The sequence below is a fragment of the Chiloscyllium plagiosum genome, unplaced genomic scaffold, assembly GCF_037043375.1.
Source record: "Chiloscyllium plagiosum isolate Xiang-an unplaced genomic scaffold, Cpla_swu_hap1 HiC_scaffold_10, whole genome shotgun sequence".
Classification (NCBI taxonomy): domain Eukaryota; kingdom Metazoa; phylum Chordata; class Chondrichthyes; order Orectolobiformes; family Hemiscylliidae; genus Chiloscyllium; species Chiloscyllium plagiosum.
Window position 1 is genome coordinate 106,338,282 of NW_028270148.1, and position 27,207 is coordinate 106,365,488.

A 27,207-nucleotide genomic window follows, 5' to 3' on the forward strand; every position below is an offset into this window, starting at 1 on the left:
TCAAGTTTAAAATCTTGATTGAGAATTTATTTGAGATAACTCCATTTTTAAAAGTTGATTCCAGTGATGTGACACTTTCAATACAGATAAACTAGTAATGAAAACCGTTGTACAAATGATAAATAAGATCAATTTAAAATAGCTAAATCCATCAAGAAAAATACTTCAGTGCATGAAGTTAGTTTCCATAACTTGATACGAATGAAACTGTGGAAAAAAAAGCAATGTTCGTTCCAGGTGGTCACAATTCCTAATTAATTTGGATAATCTTTTTGTTAAGTTAGAGTTTGTCAAATAGGCTAAGGCTGCCCGAAACAATTATTCAAGCAGGCTTCTAGAACTCTGAACCTAAGCTTTTCTTGTATTTAATTGCAGCATGCACACATTTAAAAAAAAAATACTTGGTTTCATTTCTTTTATATCCCAATCCTGCACATGTACACTGTACATAGCAATACTTGTCTCTGCATTAACAGCACCGACCTCACAGATGCAAAGTCACTTTTGCTACTGCTCCACATCGAAGAAAATTCCAAATGGCACACATACCATATTATACCAAAATAAATGTATAGCAGTCTGTAGAAATTTGCAATTTGAGCTTTACAATGAGCTCCAAGCTCAATCAATTTCAGGCTTAGCAACAGTACTCGGAGGAAAGCTAACTTTTGGATTCCTCAACTTTTTGTCTTTTGGCTGCAGGTTCTTCAGAAATATTGGCAACTGATTTCGTTCTGTCCATTGCAACCGTAATACCAGTCAGAATGTAGCCACCACCTCCACTCATTGTCAGCTTGGGATGAGTCCGATTTGGCAAAACCTGAAATATTTGGATAAATTAATTTTTATACATTGCTGTAAATTAGTGCTAGAAGTTTAGAATACTTTTCTTTAAACACGCTATTTCTTCAGTTAATTATTCAAAGCTAATGGTAAAATGAGTGCAGGACCAGAGGGACTTAATATATATATATATATATATATACACACACACACACACACACACACACGAGTCATTCAAGGAGGCAGGACAGATTGAGAGCAAGGTTAATAAAGCATACAGTGCCCTTGGCTTTGTTAATACAAACAAAGTACAAGAGAAAGGAGGGTATGTTGCACTTGTTCGAAACAAGGTGGCTTCAGCTTGAGTCCTGTGCCCATTTCTGGGTGACACACCTTAAGGTTGTGAAGGCATTGAAATGTGTGCAGAAATTACAGTTACAAAGACTAATTGCAGATGTTTGGATTACTTTCTATGGAAAAACAAAAGGGCTGACAATAGTTTTGACAGAGGTATTCAAAATCATGAGAAGTGTGGACAGTCTGGAATAGATAGGGAGAAAATGTCACAGTTAATGGGAGGATCAATACTGATTGTACACGTTTAAAGTAATTGGCAAAAAAACTGTAAAAGATGAAAACAACATTTATGCAGTGGATGGTTAGGATCTGGAATGCCAACCTGAGGTGTGTGGTGGAGGCAGGTTTAAGCAAAGCATTCAAAAAGGAAATTAGCAAGTTATATAGAAAAGGAACAATGTGTAGGGTTATGGGGAATCTCTGGAGATTGTTTGTACCAGAGAGCTTTTCCAGCACCACGCTCCCGACTCCTGTATTGTAACAACGCTGTGATTCTGTGGTGTTTATTAGGTCTCTCTTTGAAGACAATCTTCAGAAAAACTGAATTTGGGTGGACTAAAACTTAGTAGTTCCAGCATGTAAAATTAACCAAGTATTTTGTGCTGTTCTGTAGTATGGCCACAAACTTGTTGAATTTCTATGTTAAAATTAAAATGCAAGAATATTTCAGCAAAGTTACCATGGTAATCTGACTTTGAGAAACAGACAAGATTTGATGGAATAAACATCTAATATAACTACATTGACAGAGCACATGCAACACATAATTGATGAGGTCTGGCGAGTTGAGTTAGCATGAAGAAAATTGGTTATATAACACCAAAACAAAACAGGAGAAAAATTTGTGGATCTGTCCAAACAACAATTATTTGCATAAACTGAAGACAATCTTGGACAAATGAACATGGCTTGGCTCAGGAACACACAGCTAAAGAGAAACCACACGACTGAAAATGCCCACTGTATTAACAATGTATCTACCTAAGAGAGGACATGCAGCAGCAGAGCTCAATAGGACACATTATTCTCAGTCAGAAGATCATGGATGCACAAAACCTGTTCTCTGAAGTCCTACATTAATGGTCAACTTGTTCAGAGTTTAGTTTAAGTTTACCTGATAGCCTCTCAGCCATGTTTCAGATAACCTCAGGTTAACAACTCCACCCCTTTCTCGTAGATTTGAATAGCACACAAGCAAAGGCTAGATGAAGGAAGAGAACAAGGTAATGAACTGAACGGTGTTCTCAAATATTTAATCAAACCAACAATCTACTTTTATGTAGTTTATTTTACCTCTTTGTACTGGCAGTAGATGACAAATGGTCTAGATGGTGCCACAAACTCCAAAAGACAAAGTAATAAGGGGCTGGGATACAGGCGACTCGCTATAATTAGCCTTGAAGAAATAAAAACAAATTTAACTCCAAACAATTTCATTTACTTGACGTTAGCTAACTTTGAATTTCCAATAAAATGGCTGGACAGAAATATGGTATTATATTTAAAACTAAAGCTGATGTATTCACAAATAAAATGATTTAGAGAGCACATTTATCACCATAAAAAAATCCTAGTGTTACATAAAAATACTTGGCAGACCTGTGGACTTTAGGGTCACATGGGGTCCCCATAACTAAGCCAGCACAGGAACACATCGTGAGTGTGGTGTGTCAGTAATACATCCCTTAGATCAGTGGGGCAAAGAATCCAGTTGTCTTTTAGAGGCTGCAGGCAGATTATCTTGCTCACAAATCTATTTTAGGGGATGGGGCATTTTACCCTGACGACCGTGCAAAATGGCACAGAGTTTCCACCTCTCATTAATTTCGGCCTCTGCACATGTTAATGGATTGTGCTACAGACAGCAAAATGCTGGTGAGCTGGTAATATTACTCCTCATGGAGGCCTTATGTACACTGGTTGTTCATCTCCATGGTACAGGTGGCTAATCAGTTTTCCTGCTCAGCCTTGGGATCTTCAAAAGGGCCAAGAAAGTGTGCTGGGCAGCTGTCCTGTCGTGGCTACCAGCTATTTTCCTGCAACGTTGTCTCCAAGCCGGTCACTCACTAAGGTGAAGAAAATTCAGCTCACTTGGATGGTGACCAAAGCTTGACCAAAGGAGATGGTTTTAAGGAGTTCACAGAAGTTAGAAGTTTCAGGTATGAATTTCAGGACTTTGGACCAAGGCGATCGATAACATGTAAAAGGAGGTGAGACACGCTAAAGTTGGAGGATTGCAGATTTCTGAGGGGGCTGAAGGTTAAGGGGAATTTGAGCACAAGGATGTGAATTTTAGTAAAGGTGGCAGCCAAGGAAAAGGAGGTAACACAGTTGAGCAAAAGCACAAGGATGATGGATGAATGCAACTTTGTGCAAGTCAGGATATGGATAGAATTTTAGAAGAACTTAGTTTATGGAGAGTAGGAGCTGACTGGGGCAAATTTGGAATAGTTAAGCCCATAGGTAGCAAACAAAGAAACGTACAGAGACTTCTGGGGAAAGATAAATATTAAGAAATTGGTGCAAACCAAAGGGAATATAACATGCACACTGCATGCAAATTTACCAGGTCACTGTCTAGGAGGAAATACGACAATCGAGAGAGACTTGGAAAAGGAGTCTTATTTTAAAAAAGGCGATACAAGGAATGATCTGATAGCAGTCCACTTTGAATGGGTCATACATGCAAAATTATGTGGGCATGTAGAAGCAGAGAAACAAGTTATTTTAATTACAAAGAAAGTTTTGAGACTGTGAAATGCACCCTCAGAAACTTCATATCGCAAAGCTTAAGAATGGTTGACATAAGCATTTGAAGCAAAGGAAGATAACAGGAGTAGGGGAACTGTCAGGCACATGGTGATAAGACTCCAGTTTATGCAGAGGATTAACAGTAGAATGGATTGGTTGGGTTGAAAGGCTTATTTACTTGTGCAATTTCCACAAATTTTAATTCATGCAGGATAAATGTTGATTACTATCGTACATATATTTTTAAATGTCAGGGGCATTCAAACTATCACAGTTGCCACTTATAAAAATGATGTGCAACAGAATTATAATGGAGTTCATTTGTTACATCAGCTCACCCATCTGCATTTCTCTCTTGCAGCACAGCAGCAGCAGCCTGCAATTTCTTTAGTCTATCTTCTTGTTTACTCTTCCTCTCTTCAACCTGTGAAAAAACATGTCACCAAAGATGGAGTCCAGTTTGACTTTGGAAGACTGGAATTTGCACAAGAACAAGCATAAAACTAGGTTAGAAACCTGGAATATACTGGGAAAGGAGAGAATTAAATAAAGGCTTGGTTTCAGATCCAGAGTTGCTTTAAAGTTTGAGAATTTTAAAACAAAAAATTGTTTTCCTACCAGAAGTATGTTAAAAAAAAGTCATAGAGAGAAAGCAGTCAGAATACAGTTACAAATATAGAGTCCCAAGTGAAAGGAGGGCATGATCGGAAAAGAATTGTATCTGTAGGTCTAGAAAATACACAATAATAGGAGCTACTGGCTACTCATGTAGATGCAGGTGGAGCTCAAAATTAACCAAATTTATGAAAGCAACATTATTTCAAAGTTAAATATTGATATTGTGCAATTTGGTTTAACTGAAACAAATTACACATTGAGATCTTACAACAGTATTTTTATATGAATCTTGGACAGAGGGGAGAAAATTTCAATTGCTCATTTTCTTAATAAATGTACTTTAAAAACATTAAGCATAATAACCTAGAGAGATCCGATGACAAACTTACAAGATAATTCATGGCTTAGAAAGGGTGGACGCTGGGAAATTGTTTCCATCAGGCAGGGATACCAGGACCCATGGGCACAGCTTTAGAATTAGAGGGGGGGCCAATTTAGAATGGAAATGAGGAGACATTTCTTCAGCCAGAGAGTGGTGGGCCTGTGGAATTCATTGCCACCGAGCGCAGTGAAGACCAGGACATTAAATGTCTCCAAGGCAGAGATTGATAAATTCCTAATCTCGCAGGTAATTAAAGGCTATGGGGAGAATGCAGGTAAGTGGCATTGAAATGCCCATCAGACATGATTGAATGGCTGAGTGGCTTTACTTCCACTCCTATTTCTTATGGTCAGAAGGTCACTTGCTGGGATCTATTTTTGCTTGACAAGGTCTGAGCAAATTAGCAGCATCTTAAATAGAGCACAATATCTAGGAAAGATAGAAATTTGCTAGTTTGACTGAAGTACTTGATTAAAGCAGAGCAAAATGTCGAAACCCTTAGTGACAAAATAGTGACTTCCCATACTAGCAGCATCAGTAAATGAGCCTAAAATGAGTTGAACAATGTAGTATAAACAAACTTTACAAAACATAAGACAACAACTGGAAAAGTGGTGTCTAAAACTAAAAATGGACAAGTTATTAGCACAAAAATGTTACAATACAGCTAGTGACTGAAGCAAAAGTTTAAGCACCTTTTTAATTTAAAAAACGCAATGGCAAAATTATGCAGCACAATGTTTAAATAAGTGCAATTGTTTAGCATTTTGCTAGGTCACAATATCATAAACCCTGCTTTCGTGAATCAGTTTAGTTCATGACCATTTTCCGCACAAAAGAAAAGCAAAGCATTAAAATCAATGTGCTTTAAAACATTGAGTATTGTCACTATTTTAGTGTTGCTTTACATCAATTAACAGAACCAGCTACCAACAGATAAGTCTCAAAATCTGGAAAAATTTCTGCTCACATACAGTAACTGTTTAAAATACCTGAGCCCTTGAAATTGGTTACATTCGAATTTAACATTCCACATTACCTCCTACAGGAACAAATCTTACATTGGATTTTCGGTCTGAATTTTTTTCTTTATTTTCAGCCTCCTCACAAGCAACATCCATGGCCTCAGTTTCTTCAGATTTGTTGTTATCCATCACGGTCTCACCACAAGGCATTCCATCACCCTGGCATATGTTCAGCAGGCTCCCATTACCTTCTTCCACCATAACTTCAGTTTGTTTTTGCAGCGTTTCTTTCTCAGCCAAGAAAACTCCAGAAAGAAGGCTGTTCAATTTGTTGATAGGGAAATCATATAGATGGTTATAGAAGGATTTTGGAAACCCAAAATTCTCCATCGCTGCCCTGATAGGCAAGCTACCTGGATACATGTGGATAACAGAGCCAAAACCTGCAGAAAAAGGTTAAACAGGAGACATAGCATAAATAGTTTATTATTATTTAAACACTGATAGCTAGGTGGTCACTTTGCAAATTAAAGATAGTCAGTTGGAATCCTAATTTGTCATTCTTGAACCAAGGATGGCTTGGTAAGGTGGGTAATGTAAAGATTAGTAGTTAAACAGGAGGCTCTTATGATGGCAAAGAGGATAATGAGCACCTCAAACAATAAGGATGGTGACTGATTGATTGGACCACCACAGGGAGTGGGGTGGAAGTAGATAGCAGAGGAAGATGAGAGTTGAGCTTGAAATAGTCTCACCCGACCTGGTAAGGGCGATTTCAACGGGGGTTAAACACTAGACATGCTCAATGCTTTTCCATCTGTATTACAGTAAATATGGGACCATACCAGGAATGACAGATGGATAACGCAGGCAAGAGGTTGACTGAACAAATTGATGGCTGGGCTGGAATTGTGTGGAATTGAAGAATTTTCAAATACAAGTAGCGAGTTTTGAGAAGATTGTAGCTCAGGTTGAGGTTCTGCATGTAGGTTTGCTCGCTGAGCTGGAAGGTTCATTTTCAAACATTTTGTGGCATTCCAACCAGAACTCTATCAACAAACACATTGACCTGAACCCGACTTACCACCCCCTGAGAAAAAGAACAGGAAATGACATCACCATAGGAAATGACATCACCAACCCAAAGAAACCCAAACATATAAATAGAAAGCGGAATCATCGGTAGTGCTTCATCTGCAGGCTCACTGAAGATGTTACCTTGTATGGTGACAAAATGTCTGAAAATGAACCTTCCAGCTCAGCGAGCAAACCTACATCCACATCTAAGTAACTCAGAAGATATTCTTACAGGGCAAAATAAAAAAGTATTAGAAGACAGAATAATTAGAATTTGCAAATCACAACAAACCAATAATATTTAATGTGAGATTTAGAACTGGAAAGTTGTGGCTTTCTCGACACGGGTGTTAAATTTATTAGCAGAACTAATACTGTCTGATCTTTCTTAATAATACTTTTGCTTGGTTTTTATGCACACTTAGATATCCAAGTGCATTGCCAATGATTCATTTCTAATGTGTAAATCATGAAGCTTACGTAGCAAGTGCTATAAGGGAGGGAAATTCAATTAGGAAATTACAACTTTTAATTTGTTAACGAAAATAATCAACATTGCATCAACATCCCTAACCCAAACATGCAATTCTTTGAAGTGAACTCTTATTTCTCTCACCGATCCACTGTTCACTCTGTACTCAGCAATTAAACATGTGCCACAAAATTTGAATTTGTTTTTAAAAAAGGAAAGAAGTGATATCAGCAGATTAATAGACATGATAGTGAATCAAGAACACAGCACGGATTAAAGAAGATATTCTGAAGTCTTCGTAACATTTGTACTTTGAGGTTCATTTGCACAAATATCCATTGTAGATCATGTTTACATTTCTACAGTACAGGTAGACAATTCTTTGTCCGAAATCCTGAAATCTGAAAAGCTGCAAAATCTGAAGGTTTTTTTTTTGTGAAGTTTTTAATCTTACTAACAAGGTTGTTTGGCGTGCAAACACTTAACCCAACTTCACACCCACTTGATACTACGTCATTCAGATGCGACATAGGGGGCATGGCAGACCTCAATTCCGTTACTCAGTGAGTCTGCTGTTTGGTAAGATTTTTTTAAAAAAAAAGTGTCACTGTTGAACCATCACTTATTCCAAGATTAAAAAAATTCCAAATTCCGAAAACTAGCTGGTCCCAAGGGTTTCTGATAAAGGATTGTATACCTGTACAGCATTCAATTTTGAACATCATTCCCAACTAAGCTTCTCAAATTGAACTTCAGTACGATATACTGCAAATAGATTCAGCTTCACTCAGTTAAAAGGTCAATGCAAATGTGAACATTCTGCAATCAACCAGGTCAGCTAAACTCACTACAATTCAATTAAGTTACAACACATTAGGAATTCTCAGGCGAATATGGTGCAAATTTAGATTTTATTACCTCCTAATCTCTCCATTACAGCACCAAGCACCAGACCAGCACAGGTTTCTGCTACAATTACTTTGGAGCCTGCATGGATGTTCCCAAGAGTTAACATCTGAGCCAGTGTGTCATACCTTAAGTAGCTGAAAAAAATGGTTAGTTAATAATGGTTTTAGTTCTGGTGATCTGTTGGGGATACAGCAACATTAACAATGCCATTTAAAGATGCTTATGCAAGCAAGCCAGTCTTTCTCTCCCCCCTCCACTCTTTTCACCTCATCACAAAGTAGTCAAAAAGTAACACCACATTCAGCAAGTAGTTTTAATGATAAAAATTGAAGTGTAATGTTTCATAAATTAGAACAAAAATAATAAGTGATTTGAATAGAATATCTTGAGATTCCTTTCCTTATGCCCAAAAAAGAAAAGGATCAGACATGCCTATTCACCTCCGAAGAGTTGAACATGCATATGAATTAATATGGGACTGTGTTCAGCAGGTGCTCAATAAACCCATTTATTGGCTCTAAATTTACATATTTTAAGTCAACTGTTCATAAATCAGATTTCGAACCAGCTAATTTCAGTAAACCAAGCTATTGCATTTGTTTAGTCACAGACATAAGCTATTAATGAAGCAGATTCAAAACAAAACTTTGGACCAGTTAATGAAGGACTTAAAACAGGCAAATCGGTCAGAAGAATGGGTCTCTTAATTCTTACTGAATTAAAACAAGATTGCCTCACAGCAAGTAACTTCATCCACCTCAAATTATCCCAAATGGTTACAACTTTTATCTGAATAATCCACTGTGCTATTTTAACATTACCTAGTGTGAACAACTCTTATTTCAGATTTTTTGAAAAATTGAACTCAAACTTCACCATCTGCCATGGCAGGATTCAAACCAGGGTCCCCAGAACATTATGAGTCTCTGGATTAACAGTGCAGCGAGAGTCCCACTAACCCATCACCATTCCAGATATTCAGAGCCTATGGTCTTGCTGTTGAACCTACAATCTCACTTGATTAATGATAATGAACTTCACAATGATGTGACAACTACTAAAGTTGTCTGACAAGTGATATCTTTAGAACACAGGAAAAGAGAGTGACAAAGAAAGCTTGTTGCTCACGACTGATCATCTACCTCAAAATATATCTATCCATGCTATCCCTGTAACACTCAAAGTCATTAGAATTTAGACAGTGATCAATGTCTGTCCTGAGCAGGCTCAATGATCAAGCTACCATGGCTTTCCTGGTTAACGAATCCCAAAGATTCACTATCTTCCAATTTAAGACAGCCCTCATCTCAGCACAAATGGCTTGCCCCTTATTCTGTTGGGCATGTCTATATGTATTAGCTATCCTCATCACATTATGGCTTAATGGCCTGGTGACATAGATTTGTATTTCATTTATAATGCTTCGGGAGGTTCGACAACGTAACTTACTTCACTGGTACTTGACACAATGAAGAACCAACTTGATACATGCAGAGACCATTCTGAACAATATTTTCTGAAAAACTATTTTAATTAAAAAGAAACGATCTTTCGACCAAGATCAAAAGAAGTTTTATTTTTAAAATTAATAAAAATGGATCAAATTCAGTAGTGTCAAAAAGCAAGATATTGCAACTGGAGGAATAATTGGCAGAACAGAATCCAAGTAGCTAGAAAAGATGGTCAGATTCAAAAAGCCATCCTTGATTTAAATTGTCATTGTAGACAGTAAATAATTCTCCATGACACCTTAATGCCCTGCCCAGTTCCAACAAAGCAGGAGTTAAAATCCACCTGTCAAGACAGAAACCAAAGGACTCAGCTAAAATTCAAAACAGCTACTAGTCTGAATCATGCCTCGTATCAAAAAACAAAAGAGAAAGTTCAACTTTATTTACTCACCAAATTTTACCTGGCTCACGGGAATGATACATCATGGCCATTATGCGAGTGGTAGGCTTTAGGATAGTTATAAATGCTTCGTACCTATCAACAAGATTTAACTAAATTAGAAGGTGTTGCGACTTATTGCTCTGCAAGGTCTAAGATTAACATTTATTTGAATTCTAAACAGTTACATAACTGAATTTCTTCTGATAATCTGTGATGTCAAGGTGCATATTAAATAGTCAATCTAGTTAAGCACATTGATCCTGAATTTTGGTTACACTAACAGTTAGACATTTCTTTGCAACTGCAGTGCCTCAGACTGACTCGATTAGGATTTCACAATAAAAAAACTATAAACTATTTGCCTAAGTAAACTATTGTTTTTAGAGAGAGAAAAAATCAATTTAACTGACATGCCAGGATATCTCAATCAGGAAAAGTCTCTTTCAACCAACATGAGACTCTAGAACACCCTAAGAACAGAATCTTACTTTTTCTTTTTCTTCTTGATGTACTTTTCTTGAGCAAATCCAGTTTTGTCTCTAAATGTTGTGCTATTCTCTATCAAATGTTGAACAATATCCTGTGTAAAATAAAATCTCAGCTTTAAGAAGTTAATTATTTGGGGACACAAACAACAATTTCTGTGGAGAAAATTATTAGTAAGTAGACGTCACCAGTATAAAAGTCATTCCTCAGGCTTTGTTGCATTGGAAATGCCCTCATCTCTGGCCTAGAAGACCTGGGTTCAAGTCCCACCTGCTCCAGGTTTAAAATAACAACTGAACAGTGATTAAAAATATCAAAAAGTCATCCCTACCTGACCTTTTAATCCCTGCTCTTTAAGTGCCTCAATGTCATCTCTGCTGAGCTTTTGGGACTTGCCATCATCAATGATGTTTCGATTATCAACACCAGCTTCATTTACTTCTGGCAGAATTAAAAGAAAAACAAATCATGGACTGCTTTAAAACAAACTAAAAAACCACACAAATCCATTTAACTTGCATTAACCAAGATCAAATGTAGCTACAGTGCTAGGTTGAAAATATAATCATTCCACGTGAAATAAATGGCAAGCTTCAACACAGACCTGAGTGGTGAAGAGCCCTCAATATTATATTCCCCCACCCTCCTCTCTGACCTCCATCCCCACCCCCTTTCACCTATCATACTCTATGCTACTTTCTCCCCACCCCCTTCTCATTTCTCTCTTCACACTGCAGGCACCCTGCCTCTATTCCTGATGAAGGGCTTTTGCCCGAAGCGTCGATTTTCCTGCTCCTCGGATGTTGCCTGACCTGCTGCGCTTTTCCAGCATCACTAATCTAGACCCCCTCCCCTCAATATTATACCCAACTCCCATAATTTAGTACCCACAGTCATCACTGCTTTTCAAACACCAGAGTTAAGAAACAGTTTACTGAAAAAATTAAATGCAAACTATATTCTTAATCGTAACTTGCAGAAAGGACAACAAATAACAATTCATTTTGAAAGTAAATTTTATTTTACTGCTTCATTAGCTTTGGTACATAACAAGGGGAATATACATTTGTCTTCTCTTTCAGTTCAATAAAGGCAACCATTAAAAGTGATAAAACGTAAAATGGAAGCCCAAGTCACTAACCAAGATTTAAATTTCAAGTCAGAAATAATTTAGTCAGTTCTGGAACTATAAATGTAAAAGGTGCATTTTATCCAATTAAATCCTGACTGAATCACCTGGCCATATTTTATCCTATGGCAGAGGATGGGACCATACAAAGGAGTAAGCATATGAACAATCACTATGGACATTATAGTTTTACACAGCATAAGAATACTGAATATTATCCTTGAAGAGGTTTACAAACCTGGCATTTGTCAAACCTGACAAAGATTTATTAGAACAAACAGTGTGCATGTGTATACACTATCTGGTGGAATGTCTACCTTCAGACAATTGTTTTATTTTTCAGCAATGCTGATATTAAAATGTCCATGATGCAATTTACAATACAATATTACCTTTGGCAACTTCTTTAGTTTTTACTTTCAGTGGTTGGAGTACTCCTCCACTGGAAACCTCAAAAGTGGTACCATACTGCTGTCCAATCGCATTGTCCAAGTAAAACCACTGTTTCTCAAAGGTGATTTTTCTAGAAAGCAAAGTTTGAGATCCATTTAGTTCTAAATAGAATATTAAGTTCATCCCCAGTTATAGCAAAAATCAGTGACATATGTACAAAATATTCTTAAAAATTTCAGATCTTTAACAGATGTCATGTGAATAGCCATTTGGATACAGAACTGGCTCAAGGTAGAAGACAGAGGGTGGTGGTGGAGAGTTTTTTTTTTAGACTGGAGGCCTGTGACCACTGGAGTGCCACAAGGATCAGTGCTGGGCCCTCTACTTTCGGTCATTTACATAAATGATTTGGATGCAAACATAAGAGGTACAGTTAGTAAGTTTACAGATGACAGCAAAATTGGAGGTGTAGCGGACAGCGAAGAGGGTTACCTCAGATTACAACAGGATCTGGACCAGATGGGCCAATGGGCTGAGAAGTGGCAGATAGAGTTTAATTCAGATAAATGCGAGGTGCTGCATTTTGGGAAAGCAAATCTTAGCAGGACCTATACACTTAATGGTAAGGTCCTAGGGAGTGTTGCTGAACAAAGAGACCTTGGAGTGCAGGTTCATAGCTACTTGAAAGTGGAGTTGCAGGTAAATAGGATAGTGAAGGTGGTGTTTGGTATGCTTTCCTTTATTGGTCCGAGTATTGAGTACAGGAATTGGGAAGTCATGTTCCGGTTGTACAGGGCATTGGTTAGGCCACTGTTGGAATATTGCGTGCAATTCTGGTCTCCTTCGTATCGGAAAAGATGTTGTGAAACTTGAAAGGGTTCAGAAAAGATTTACAAGGATGTTGCAAGGGCTGGAGGATCTGAGCTACAGGGAAAGGCTTAACAGGCTGGGGCTGTTTTCCCTGGAGCGTCGGAGCTGAGGGGTGACCTTATAGAGGTTTACAAAATTATGAGGGGCATGGATAGGATAAATAGGCAAAGACTTTTCCCTGGGGTCAGGGAGTCCAGAACTAGAGGGCATAGGTTTAGGGTGAGAGGGGAAAGATATAAAAGAGACCTACGGGGCAAATTATTCACGCAGAGGGTGGTACGTGTATGGAATGAATTGCCAGCGGAAGTGGTGGAGGCTGGTACAATTGCAACATTTAAGAGGCATTTGGATGGGTATATGAATAGGAAGGGTTTGGAGGGATATGGGCCGGGTGCTGGCAGGTGGGATTAGATTGGGTTGGCATATCTGGTCGGCATGGACAGGTTGGACCAAAGGGTCTGTTTCCATGCTGTACATCTCCATGACTTTATGAATGGCTCTGGTCCACTTAAAAGTAACCATACTCAACATACTAAAAAAGTGTTTAATTCACCAGGTTAAACAAAATGATAGTTTTAAGACAGTGGAAGTCAAATATTTGCAATGAATTTTGAAGATGTAAATAAAAGATGTTTATGGGTTAGGACAAACTGAAACACAATGAAGCGCCCTAAAGTATAATACTTTTCCTTCTAGTCCAAGTTCCCAATTTCAGCCATACTGCTGTGGGGACACAATGAGTATCTTTCATACTTCTGAGTTAAAGAGTGAAAATAAAGCAGAGATAACAGGAAAAAGTCAGAATGGGGCAATAATTGGACTGCTCCATTATCAATTTTCGTGGCCGTAGGAAGCAAATATTTTCAGCAAATATTTTCAGTGTGTGAACAGAAGAAAGTTTTTTTTAAAACATGTATAACTCAAACTCTTGTAACTGTACTTTAAACAAAATTTCTTGTTATATCACACAAGCAAGTAGTTTTTTTTTCAGTCAAGCTGTACTGATATTTACAGGGATATGCAGAAACAAAACAGGAGTTGCCATTCTGCCAATTGAGCCTGCTCCGCCATTCAATATGATCATGGCAATGTCTAACTTCTTGAAAGAAAATCCAATATTCTGGCCTCACTGGTTTGTGACAGAAAATTCCACAGGCTCACCACTGACTGGGTGAAGGCATTTCTCCTCTTCTCAGTTCTAAATGGCTGAACCTGTATCCTTAAGATTGTGACCCCTAGTTCTGGACTGTCCAGTCAACAGCAAGATCTTTTTTGCATTCACCTTGTCTCGTTCTGTTAACATTTTGTAGGTTTCTACAAGATGCTCCTCATTCTCAACTTCAGTAAATGTAAACTTAACCAATCCAGTCTCCTTTCATGATATCAATGATGGATAAGTTGTTGGAGGGGATTCTGAGGGACAGGATTTACATGCATTTGGAAAGGCAAAGACTGATTAGGGATATTCAACATTGTTCTGTGCATGGGAAATAGTGTCTCACTGTCACCTCCCAAAACAAGACTCAGTTAAGTCAAAGAAGACTGATGAAGGCAGAGTGTTAGACTGTGTCCCTATGGACTTCAGCAAAGCATTCGACAAGGTTCTGCATGGTAGATTGCTTATTAAGGTTAGATCAGGTGGAGTCCGTTTTGGGGATGGGGGGAACAACTGGACAAAATTGCCTTGAAGGTAGGAGACAGTGTAGTGATAAAGGGTTGCTTTTCAGATTGGAGGCCTGTGACCAGTCATGTGCCACAAGGATCCGTGCTGTGTCCACTGCTTTTCGTCACTCAAATGATTGTGCAGTGGCAGGTGGATTTTAATTTAGATAAACGTGAAGTGTTGCATTTTGGTCAGGCAAACCAGGGGAGGACATAAGAGTTAATGGCAGGGCCCTGCAGAGTGCTGCCAAAGAGATCTAGTTCCTTGAAAATGAAGTCATAGGAGGACAGAGTGGTGAAGATGGTGTTGGGCATGCTCGTCTTCATTGGTCAGTGCACTGAGCACAGGAATTGGGACATCATGTTGTGGCTGTTTAGGCCACTGGTTAGGTCACTTTTACAATTCTGATCTCGTTGCTCTAAGTTGTTAAACTCGAAAGGGTGCAAAAAAGATTTACAAGGATGTTGCTGGGATCAGAGGGCTTGAACTTTGGAAGAGGCTGGATTAGCTTGTGCTGTTTTTGCCCCTGGATCATTAAAGGCGGAGGGGTGACTCTTAGGTTTATAAAATCAGGAGGGGCATGGATAGGTTAAATAGCTAAGGTCTTGTTCCCCAGAGTAGGGGAGTCCATCAATCCCTTTAAGTTGAGAGGGGCAAGATTTAAAAGGGACCTGAAAGACAGATTTATTTTTATGCAGAGGTGGTGCATATATGGATGGAGGCACCAAGTACAATTACATTTAAAAGGCATCTGGATGGATACACGAATAGCAAGGGTTGAGAGGGACATGGCCCAAATGGGACGATATCAGTTTAGGATATCTGGTCAGCATGGATGAATTGGATTGAAGGATCTCTTTCCCTGCTGTATCACTATGATTTATCCATCGATCCAGCCATCCCAAGAATCAGTCTTGTAAATCTTCACTGCACTCCCTCCATAGCCAGGCCATTTTTCCTCAGATAAGGAGATCAAATGCTACACTTAAAACTCTAGACTTTGCCTCATCAAAGCCCTGTGCAATTGCACCAAGACATCCCTGTTCCTGTGCTGGAATCTGCTCATTATGAAGGCCAACATAGCATCTGCCTTCCTCACTATTTGCTGACTTGCACACTTGCTTTTAGCAAGCGGTATACAAGGACACTCCGATCTCATTCCACCACCCACCTTCCCAATACATTGCCATTCAGATTATAATCTGTGTTCCTGCTTTTGCTACTGAAGTGGACAGGAGGAAGTGAGAACCACAGATACTGGAGAGTCAGAGTCAAACAGTGTAGTGCTGGATAAACCACAGCTGGTCAGGCAGCATCTGAGGAGCAGGAAAGTCAACGTTTTGGGCGTAAGTCCTTCATTGGGAGTTTGGAGGGGAAAGGGGGGGCTTAAAAGATAAATAGGGGGTTAAGAAAGGTTGGTGGGATGGTTATGGATGGATCAGGTAGGAGGTGATTTTGATATGTCAGAGGGGAGGGTGAAGCGGATGATTGGGAAGGAAGATGGACAGGTAGGTCAGGTCCAGAGAGCAGTGCCAAGTTGGAGGTTGGATGTAGGGAGATTTGGAAACTGGTGAAGTCAATATTGATGCTGTGTGGTTATAGGATCCCTAGGCAGAAGGTTAATTGTTCTCCTTCCAGATGGCGGGTGGCTTTGATTTGGCAGTGGAGGCAGCCCAGGATTTGCATGTCCTTTGGGGATGGTAGGGAAACGAAGTGGTTGACCACAGGGCATGAGTTGTTTGGTGCATGCAGACCAGAGATTTCCCTGAACGGCACCCCTTACATTTATCCATCTTATACTTTTTCTGCCATGCATATGCCCACAACTTGGATCAAATCACACAAACACCTCTGCAATCTCCTAAGTTCAACCTTCCATCCAGCCTTTTGCCTGAAAACCTGAGAGATATTACCTTTAGTTCCCTCACCTAAATCATTTAATATTGTGAATTGCCAAGGGTGAAGCACTGATCGCTGTGGTACTGCACAAGCCACTGGCTGACACTTAGCAAAGACCCGTTTATTCCTATTGTTTCCTGTTGCCAGCAGTTTCTTTTGTCTATGTCAGCACATTACCTCCCATGCACTTTAATTTTACATGCTAATCTCTTAAATTGGACCTTACTGAAATGTATATTACACTTTCTCATTTGTGATTTAAGGCATTATACCCATGAATGTACATGAAATCAATCATACCAAAAGTTAATGTAACTGCACTTTTGGGAAGTAAAATTAATGTGGTACTTTATGATTACTAGTCAAATAATATGAATGAGTAACAATTACATTTGATTGCAGGTAGGTACATTAGCTGAACATTTCTTCAGAGTTTCTAATTTGAGATTCTTACAATGACTAATGTAAGCTAACGACTGGAGATAAATGTTACCTGAAAAATTCTTGAACTGTAAACTCCCACTTAATTTTCAAATACAAACCCAAAGAGTAATGTTAAAAAAAAGTCTGATGGTCCATCAGCAACTGATAAGTTTTAACAAACTTTCCAACTTTTTCGTTCATCTCTGCCTGAGACAAAGTTATCTGTCACCTAATCCAGTCTTTTGCCACACATTATTTGTAGCAAGGTGGATAGGGAATTCCTCCACAGTTCTCCAACAATGTTCATCTGATCAGTTCCTGAATAAGTACCCAATCACAATATTCTCGCTCAAATAATGACATTCAGTTTATTACAATAACCTCTTCAGTGCTGTTGGCCCCCCAAAAGCTGTGTGTAATACTTTCTATAGATCATGGTATAACTTGTACTCATGCTATTTAAGTTAATCAGGAATGTAAGTAATTGTTAATCATAACAGATATTGTTATGATTTGGACCAGGATGCCAAATTTGTGCCAAATGCAGTGATCAATAGCCTTCTTTTAAAAATGTAGGCATAGAGAGAGATCTATGGGTTATACTATTCAGATAAAGCCTTAAGACTCCATTGTTTTGAACTTTGCCATACAGTTTCTTCATGCATTGTAGATTGTATTTGAGTACCCAGAATGAACGTATGGTCAATATGGGCAATTGACTGACCAAATGTCAAACAGCACACAGCACATAGCGAAGCCAATCAAAATAAATCCCGCATGAATAAATGTGAACAATACTATAAATTACAAATCATTTTGCTTGTTTTCCTAATCCCTAGCTGTATTTATACAATCAAGTTGCCATAGTCTTACCAAACCATAGCGCTACTCTTTCATCAGAGAGCAATGACTGGTGGTGATTTAACCAGAGGATCACCATGCCTCAAGCGAGGGTAGAGGCTGAGAAGGAGAATCCTTCAGGGTAACCTCAGCTCCGGACACCACACTGCTTTGCAAACAATTCCTTCAGCCGATAACACTCTTCGATTAACATACCAAGACATCTGATCCTCCTGCAACCTCTCCTAATTCCTGTGAATGTTGAAGGTGGTGCATGGGATATTAATCAAGCAGGCTGCTTTGTTCAGGATCATGTCAAGCTTCTTAAAATGCTGTTGGTGCTACACCCACCCAGGTAAATGTAAATTATTCCATCATACTCCTGATCTGTTTGGGAAGATTTGTAGCTGTAACAGCTGCCCCTTTTGAGGTATTTTAGGTGTTCGAGGTGGTTTCCTCGAATTCCAGGAGCACCAATTACTGTTGTATAAGCTGTTGCATTGTTTTGGAACTTAGGAGGTAAAAAAAATTAAAACAACAGCACTTTTTAAAAGAGAGAAAGACAGACAAAGGCAGCGAGAACATGGTCTGTGAGAGAGGAGGTGGTAGGCAAGTAGTGCAGAAGTCTTCTGTGGCTATCCCCATTTCAAACAAGTATGCTGTTTTGGAAAATGGAGGGGGTGATGGACTTTCAGGGGAATGTAGCATGAACAGCTAAGTTTCTGGTATCAAGGCAAGTTCTAATTTAATGAGGGGAACATCAGATTCCAAGCGATCAATTGTGATAGGGGACTCTCTAGACAGAGGCACAGATAGACGTGCCTGCAGCCAGCGGTGAAAAATCAGAATGGCATGTTGCCTCCCTGGTGCCAAGATCAAGGACGTCTCAGAGGGTGCAGAATGTTCACAAAGAGGAGAGGGACCAGCAGGAGGTCATTGTACATATGACATAGGAAGGGAAAAGGATGAGATTCTGAGGGGAGAATATAGAAAGTTAGACAGAAATTTAAAAAGGAGGGCCTTGATGGTAGTATTATCTAGATTACTCCTGGTGCTACAAGCCAATGAGGGGAGGAATAGGAGGATAGAGCAGATGAATACGTGGCTGAGGAGCTGGTGTATTGGAGAAGGATTCACATTTTTGAATCACTGAAATCTCTTCTGGGGTAGAAGTGACCTGTACAAGAATAGATTGCACCAGAGTTGGAAGGGGACTAATATACTGGCAGGGAGATTTGCTAGAGCTGTTTGGGAGGATTTAAACTAGTAAGCGGGGGTGGGGCCCAGCGAGATACTGAAGAGATCAATGTGAGACTAGTACAGTTGACAAAAGAAGTGAGTCAAACAGTGAGGGACAAAGCAGAGAACAAGGAAGGACTGAAATTAAACTGCATTTACTTCAATGCAAGAGGCTAACAGGGAAGGCAGATGAACTCATGGCTTGGTTAGGAACATTGGACTGGGATATCATAGCAATTACAGGGATGGACAGGACTGGTAGCTTAATGTTCCAGGATACAAATGGTACAGGAAAGACAGAAAGGGAGGCAAGAGAGGAGGGGTTGGGGTGTGGGTGGGGGTGGAGGAGTGGCGTTTTTGATCAGGGATAGCATTACATCTGTACTGTGGGAGGATAGTCCAGGAAATACATCCAGGGAAGTTATTTGGGAGGTACTGAGAAATAAAAAAGGGATGATCACCCCAGTGGGATTGTATTTATAGACCCTCTAATAGTCAGTGAGAAATTAAGAAGCCAATTTGTAAGGAGATTTCAGTTATCTGTAAGAATAATAGGTTGGTTATAGCAGGGGATTTTAACGTTCCAAACATAGACTGGGACTGCTATAGTGTTAAGGATTTAGATGGAGAAGAATTTAAGTGTCCAAGAAAATGTTCTGATTCAATATAGGGATGTACCTACTACAGAAGGTTCAAAACTTGAGCTACTCTTGGGTAATAAGGCAGGGCAGGTGACTGAGGTGTGAGTGAGAGCGCACTTTGGGGCCAGTCACCATAACTCTTAGTTTTAAAATAGTGATGGAAAAGGATAGACCCAGATCTAAAAGTTGAAGTTTAAATTGGAGGAAGGGTAATTTTGATTGTATTTGGCAAGAACTTTCAAAAGCTGATTGGGGGCAGATGTTCACAGGTAAAGGGATGACTGGAAAATGGGAAGCCTTCACAAATGAGTGTCCATAGAGTATATTCCTGTTAGGATGAAACAAAAGTCTGGTAGGTGGAAGGAATGCTGGATGACTAGAGAAATTGAGGGTTTAATTAAGAAAAAGAAGGAAGCGTATGTCAGGTATAGACAGGAGAGATCAAGTGAATGCTTAGAGTATAAATGCAGTAGGCGTATACTTAAGACGAAAATCAGGAGGGCAAAAAGGGGACGTAGGCTAGCTTTGGCAAACAGGATTAAGGGGAATCCAGAGGGTTTTTATTTATACATGAAGGACAAAAGGGTAACTAGGGAGCAAATAGGGCCCCTCAAAGATCAGCAAGGCAGCCTTTGTGTGGAGCCACAGGAGATGGAAGTGATACTATGAGTATTTTGCATCAGTGTTTACTGTGGAGAAGGACATGGAAGATATAAGTATGTGGGGAAATAGATGGCGACATCTTGATAAATGTCCATACTACAGCAGAGGTGGTGTTGGATATCTTTAAAGGCATAGGTGGATAAATCCCCAGGACCTGATCAGGTGTACCTGGGTCCCTTGCTGAGATATTTGTATCATCGATAGTCACAGGTGAGGTGCCAGAAGGCTGGAGGTTGGCTAACGTGGTACCATTATTTAAGAAAGTGGTAAGGACAAGCCACGGAACTTTCGACCAGTGTACCTGACATCAGTGGTGGGCAGGTTGTTGGAGGGAATCCTGAGAGATAGGATTTACACATATTTGGAAAGGCAAGGACTGATTAGGGATAGTCAACATGGCTTGCTGCATGGAAAATCATGTGTCTCAAACTTGATTGAGATTTTTTGTAGTAGTAACAAAGAGGATTGATGAGGGCAGAGCAGTGGATGTGATCTAGATAGACTTCAGTAAGGCATTCAACAAGGTTCCCCATAGGAGATTGGTTAGATCTCAAAGGAGAACCTCCCATTTGGATACAGAACTGGCTTGAAGGTAGAAGACAGATGGTAGTGATGGAGGGTTTTTTTTCCAGACTGGAGGCTTGTGACGGGTCCACTACTTTTCTTCATTTATATAAACGATGTGGATCTGAGCAGAAGTAGTATAGTTAGTAAGCTTGCAGATGACACCAAAATTGGTGGTGTAGTGGACAGTGAAGGAGGTTACCTCAGATTATAACACAATCTTGATCAGATGGGCCAATGGGCTGAGGAGTGGCAGGTGTAATTTAATTTAGATAAATGAGAGGTGCTGCATTTTGGGAAAACTAAATCAGAACAGGACTTCTACACTTCATGGTAAGATCCTAAGGAGTGCTATTGAACAGAGACCTTGGAATATAGGTTCATAGTTCCTTGAAAGTAGAGTCGCAGGTAGATAGGATAGCGAAGGTATGTTTCCTTTATTGGTCAGAGCATTGACTACAGGAATTGGCAGGTCATTTTGCACCTGTACAGGACATCGGTTAGGCCACTTTTGGAACATTGCATGCAATTCTGATCTCCTTCCTACTTGAAAGGGTTCAGAAAAGATTTACAAGCAAGTTGCCAGGGTTGGAGGATTTGAGCCAGCAGAGGCTGGGGCTGTTTTCCCTGGAGCGTCAAAAGCTGAGCTGTGACCTCAGGTGTACAAAATCATGACGGGTGTGGATTGGGTAAGTAGACCTGGGGTGGGAGACTCTGGAACTAGAGGGCATAGGTTTAGGGTGAGAGGGGAAAGATCTAAAAGGGACTCAAGGGACAACTTTTACACAGAGAGTGGCGCGTGTATGGAATGAGCTGCCAGAGGAAGTGACGGAGACTAGTACAATTGCAACATTTAAAATATATCTAGATGGGTCTATGAATAGTATGGGTTTAGAGGGATATGGGCCAATTGCTGGCAAATGGGACTAGATTAGGTTGGGATTTTTGGTCGCATTGGACAAGTTGGACTGAAGGTGCTGTACATCTGACTCTATAACAAGCATCAGGAAACAGGAAGTGATTTAAATGCTGTAGAATTACTAGCCTCTGATCTGCTCTTATAGCCATAGTATGTGTAGGGTTGACTGGAAATTAGTATTGGCTAGGATGTTGACAGATGGGGATTTAGCAATGGTAATGCCATTGACATCTAGTGGGAGACAGTTTAATGCTTGATTGCTGGAGTCAGTCATTTCCTGGCAGTTGTACGATGCCAGTTTGACAGCATCCGGGTTTGGGCTGATAAGTTTTTCTGCGAATTGACAGACTACTGCAGTTCTGAGTAGTGAATGCATAATGTTCTGAACCAATCAACAAACACTTCTATTTCCAGTCTTATAATGAAGTTCATTAGGGACACAGCTGATGAGGATTGGGCCAAACGCATTACCATGAGGAACTCCCACAATGATGTCCTAACTGAAATGATTGACCTACATCTTTCGACAACTTCGTGTGAAGAGCTACCTATTGACTTGAGTTTTTTTTAGGGTAGAGTGTGGGGTGCTGGAAGAGCACAAGTCAGGCAGCATCTGAGAAGCAGGATAATTGATATTTCGGGTAGGGGCCCTTCATCAGGAATGAGGCTTGGGGAGGGGAGGGGAGGGGAGGGGAGGGGGAAAGAGACCGAGCTGAGAAAACGATAGGTAGATGAAGATGAGGGACAAGGTAACAGGTCAGCGGGTTGAGTCAGAGCTGATAGATCGGAAAGGTGATGGACAGGTCAGGAGGGCAGTGCTCAGTTGGAGGCTTGGGACTAGGATAATGGTGGGGTGGAAATGACCAAACTGTTGCAATCCACATTCATTCAGTGTGGTTGCAGGGTCCCAAGGCGGAATAGGAGGCGTTGGGTGGTAACAGTTTGGTGGAGGCGGCGGCCCAGGACCTGCATGTCCTTGAGAGAGTGGAAGGGGGAATTGAAATTTTCAGCCACAAGGCTGGGGTTGGTGGGTGCAGGTTTCGCAGAGACGTTCTGAAACGTTCTGCAAGGAAGCATCCTGTCTCCCCGATGTAGAGGATCACAGAGTGCAATGGACACAGTAGATGACATTGGTAGAGATACAGGCAAATTTCTGTCGAATGTGGAAGGATCCTTTGGGGCCTTGGACAGAGATGAAGGGACTGGTGTGGGCGCAGGTTTTGCAATTCCTATGGTGGCAGGGGAAGGTGCCAGGAGTGAGGTATGGGCTGTTCCCGGGGAAGTAGACCCGACGAGGGAGTTGCAGAGGGAATGGTCTCTCCAAAACGCTTATAGCGGTGGGGAGGGAAATATACCTCTGGTGGTAGGCTGTGTTTGGAGGGGGTGGATGATGCAATGTATACAGATGTTGGTTGGAAGGTGAGGACTGGGTAGTTCTTTCCTTGTTGCATTGGGAGGGGTGGGGTTCAAGGGCAGTTAGTGCGGGGAGTGGAGGAGATGCACTGGAGAGCACCATCAATCATTTGGGAATGGAAATTGAGATCTTGGAAGGAGCCATCTGGGATTTTCTATGGTGGAATTGGTCATCCTGGGAATAGATGAGGCAGAGGAATTGGGAATAAGGGATGACATTTTTACAGGAAGTAGGGTGGGAAGCGGTGTCTCGGTAGCTGTGGGCTTGTAGTAGATGTCAGTGGTTAGTTGGTCACTGGAGACGGTGATGGAGAGATCCAGGAAGGGGAAGAAATTGTCTGAGATGCTCCCGGTGAATTTGATGTCAGGGTAGAAAGTGTTAGTAAAGTTGAAGAACTGTTCAAACCTCTCGTGGGAACATGAGGTGGTGCCAATACTGTCATCAATATAGCGTAGAAACAGGTGGGAGAGGGTGGCGCTAGTGTAACTGCGGAAGATGGACTGTTCCACGTACCCGACAAAGAGGCAGGCATAGCTGGGTCCCGTGCAAGGTGCCCTTGGTTACCCCTTTGGTAAGGAGGACGCAGGAGGATTGGGAAAGATCAGTTCAGCCATGCGGATGAGGGTGTCAGTGGAAGGGTACTGGGTGAGACGGCAGGAGAGGAAGAAACGGAGTGCTTGGTGGCCTTCATCCTGGCGGATTGATGTGTACAGGAAGTGGATGTTCATGGTGAAGAGGAGAGATTGGGAGCCAGGGGTAATGAAAATCTTGAAGAAGGTGAAGGGCATGGGCGGTGTCCCGAACATAGGTGGGACGTTCCTGGACTAAGGGGGACAGGACAGTGTCAAGATAGGCAGAGACGACTTCAGTGGGACAGGCACAGGTTGAGACAATGGGTCGACCAGGGAAGTCAGGTTTGTGAATCTTTGGTAGGAGGTACAATCAGACGGTGCAGGCTTGCCAGGCTAAGAGGTTGCACCTGATGTGGTCTCCTCTACATCGGGGAGACAGGATGCCTCCTTGCAGATTGTTTCAGAGAACATCTCTGAGACACCCGCATCCACCAACCCCGCTATCTCGAGGCTGAACACCAAACTCCCTCCCACTCCGTCAAGGACATGCAAGTCCTGGGCCGCCTCCACTACCAAACCGTTACCACCCAAAGCCTGGAGGAAGAACACCTTATATTCTGTCTTGGGATCCTGCAACCACATGGGATGAATGTGGATTTATACAGTTTGGTCATTTCCCCTCCCTCCACAATATCCCAGTCCCAAGCCTCCAACTCTGCATCGCCCACCTGACCTGTCCATCTCCTTTCCCATCTATCCACCCCACCCCCACCCTCCAACCTTCTCCCTCACCTTCATCTACCTATCGTTTTCTCAGCTACCTTCACCCCCCCCCACTTATTTCTCAGCCCTTTGGCCCACAAGCCTCATTCCTAACAAAGGGCTTATGCCCAAAACGTCAATTCTCCTCAGATGCTGCCTGACCAGCTGTGCTTTTCCAGTGCCACATTCTCGACTGATCTCCAGCATCTGCAGTCCTCATCATCTTTAGGGTTCATTGACCATATTCGGTCAAATGGTACCTTGGTGTCAAGGGGTTTCATTTTACCTCCCTTCTGGAGCTCAGCTGTTTAGTCAGTGTTTAAACAAAGACTGAAATGAGGTCAGGATCCAAGTGGCTCTGTTAGAACCCAAATTAAGTGTTAGTAATCAGTGTGCTTGCTGAGTAAGTGCCAACTGATGGCATTGTCCATGTCCTCCTCCATCATACTGCAAAAGATTCAGAATAGACTAATAAGACAGTAATTAGACAGCTTGAATTGATTTTGCTTTTTGTGAAAAGGACATTATCGGCAAATTTCCACATTTCTGGGAGAAATATGTAATCATTATGAACAGCTTGGCTCAATCCTCATTTGTTTAATTACCAGAGTATTCACTACCATTCACAGCTAGATGTGGTAGGTATGAAAGCTTACATCTGCTTCTCCTTGCAGTAAATTCAGATACGGCACTTTGTCAAATGACTTCTAGAAAGCCAAATACTATACAACTACCAGCTCCCCTTTATCTATATTATTGCTACTCCCTTAAAAAGAATAAATTAGTGAAACAGGATTCCTCTTTCACATTGCTTAGTTACATCAAGATGTTCAAGTGCCCTACTATATCTTAAGTGATTCCATTATTTTCCCTACAACAGCTGATAGGCAACTGGTTTGCAGTTGCTAGCTTTTTCTTCCATATTCATTAAAAAAACTTGCACTCTGTCTTCTGCAACATTAGGACACCCAGTTAACTACTTTTCTGGAATGCTGACAGCCAGTTTGTGGACAGGAACCCCACATGTAACAGATAAAATAACTAAATTGCTTTTTGGCAATGTTGACCAAGCAATAAACATAGGCCAGAACACTTTTCTGAATTGAACCTTGAGATTTTTAACGCCCATCATTCTCACAGGTACAGTAATAGCTATTGGACAGACTAGACATCAGTTTCACAATACAAACATCCACTAGACACTTAAAACAAACCTCATGTCAAATGCAAAAACTAACTTTACTTTTATGGTAATAAAAGTGGGCTGCACGGTGGCTCAGTGGTTAGCACTGCTGCCTCATAGCGACAGGGACTCAGGTCCGATTCCAGCCTCGGGCGACTGTGTGGAGTTTGCACATTCTCCCAGTGTCTGGGTGGGTTTCCTCCGGGTGCTCCGGTTTCCTGCCACAACCCAAAGATGTGCAGGTCAGGTGAATAGGCCATTCTAAATCACCCATCGCGTTAGGTGCATTTATTGGGGGATAAATGCAGGGCAGGGGAATGGGTCTGGGTGGGTTACTCTTTGGATGGTCAGTGTGGACTTGGGCCAAAGAACCTGTAGGGAATCCAATCTAAAAACTGCAGCCGTGATAAAAGAGAAGCAAATTGAGCACACACGTGATTTGTAAAACAAGTCATGGTCCAAGCACAAAGTGCCAGATATATACACATTGAATAAGTTAGTGGGGGGGGGGGGGGGGGGAAGGTGCACATCGCACAGCACTAATAACATTAGTCTTCCTGGTGTCAGCTCAGTGTAGCCAAACCAGAGGTTCTTCAGGCACCTTACATCTGTGGACCTTTGATGGCACTGCATTCTGCTAAGACTTCAAGGAGGATGTGATAGCATTCCAGGTATTGCCAAAGTGATGACAGGGATTAATAACTTGAGTTACAAAGATACATTGGAGAAATTTGGGTCATCTTCCTTGGAGAATTAGAAGGGAAATCTGAAACCAATGATTAAAATGCTTAAATATTAGCACAGCAGCCGTACCTTTTTCGTGCTTTAATAACCCCCACTGTCCAAGATCTAACGCAACTCGAGCTGAAACTTTGGCTGTGAGTGTGTGCGCAATGTGCAGCTCTCCGCAAACGTGGGCGCTCCTCTCCCCTCGCCGTTTGGCCCAGTGCCTTACCTTCCTCTGTGCACTTGCACGGCCTTAAACACCTCCTCCCGCTTGAGCACCACATGGTCACCCTCGCTGACAGGCTGGGCTCCACCGCCGCCGCCGCCGGGAGCCGGCACCTCCCCGGGCCCGGACATCAAAACCACCGTCTTCCGCACTCTCCACACGCAGGAGAGGCGCCTTCAATCCATTCCCCTCCTCCCGGACCAAAGTTAATGCAGCCGGGCTACTGGTGCTCGAGTGACAGCAACGACAACAAGATACTGATCCCGCCACCCGACCGTTCACGGCGCTCGAGTACTCCTCGGACTGACGGTTGGAAACGGACGCACGAGACGCCGGAAATGGGGAGGCGGCATGCGCGCCAGTGCTGGCCGTACCCCAACCTCCGTCA

The 27,207-nt window shown here is 41.3% G+C and overlaps 1 protein-coding gene across 1 annotated transcript; it reads right to left on the reverse strand.

The window, feature by feature from the left end:
* Positions 1–27,197, reverse strand: trmt6 (tRNA methyltransferase 6 non-catalytic subunit). The gene is made up of 11 exons (XM_043696573.2): positions 26,823–27,197; positions 12,215–12,345; positions 11,025–11,134; positions 10,696–10,787; positions 10,217–10,300; positions 8,324–8,448; positions 5,953–6,299; positions 4,230–4,315; positions 2,434–2,536; positions 2,255–2,341; positions 1–820 (listed from the first exon to the last, which is right to left on the reverse strand). Exons 1-11 carry the CDS (start codon positions 26,948–26,950, stop codon positions 662–664), a joined length of 1,452 nt encoding a protein of 483 aa, XP_043552508.2. The 5' UTR covers positions 26,951–27,197; the 3' UTR covers positions 1–661.
* Positions 27,198–27,207: the final 10 nt, after the last annotated feature.

What these genes read in the sequence shown, in the direction of transcription:
- trmt6 (XM_043696573.2), bottom strand. Translation starts at nt 26,950, where the DNA reads ATGTCCGGGCCCGGGGAGGTGCCGGCTCCCGGCGGCGGCGGCGGTGGA. An exon ending in ATCAAGAAGAAAAAGAAAAA is followed by an intron (nt 10,301 to 10,695) that starts GTAAGATTCTGT and finishes TCTTGTTGATAG; the next exon opens with GTACGAAGCATTTATAACTA. An exon ending in ATTCAGACCGAAAATCCAAT is followed by an intron (nt 4,316 to 5,952) that starts GTAAGATTTGTT and finishes GTTTTTTCACAG; the next exon opens with GTTGAAGAGAGGAAGAGTAA.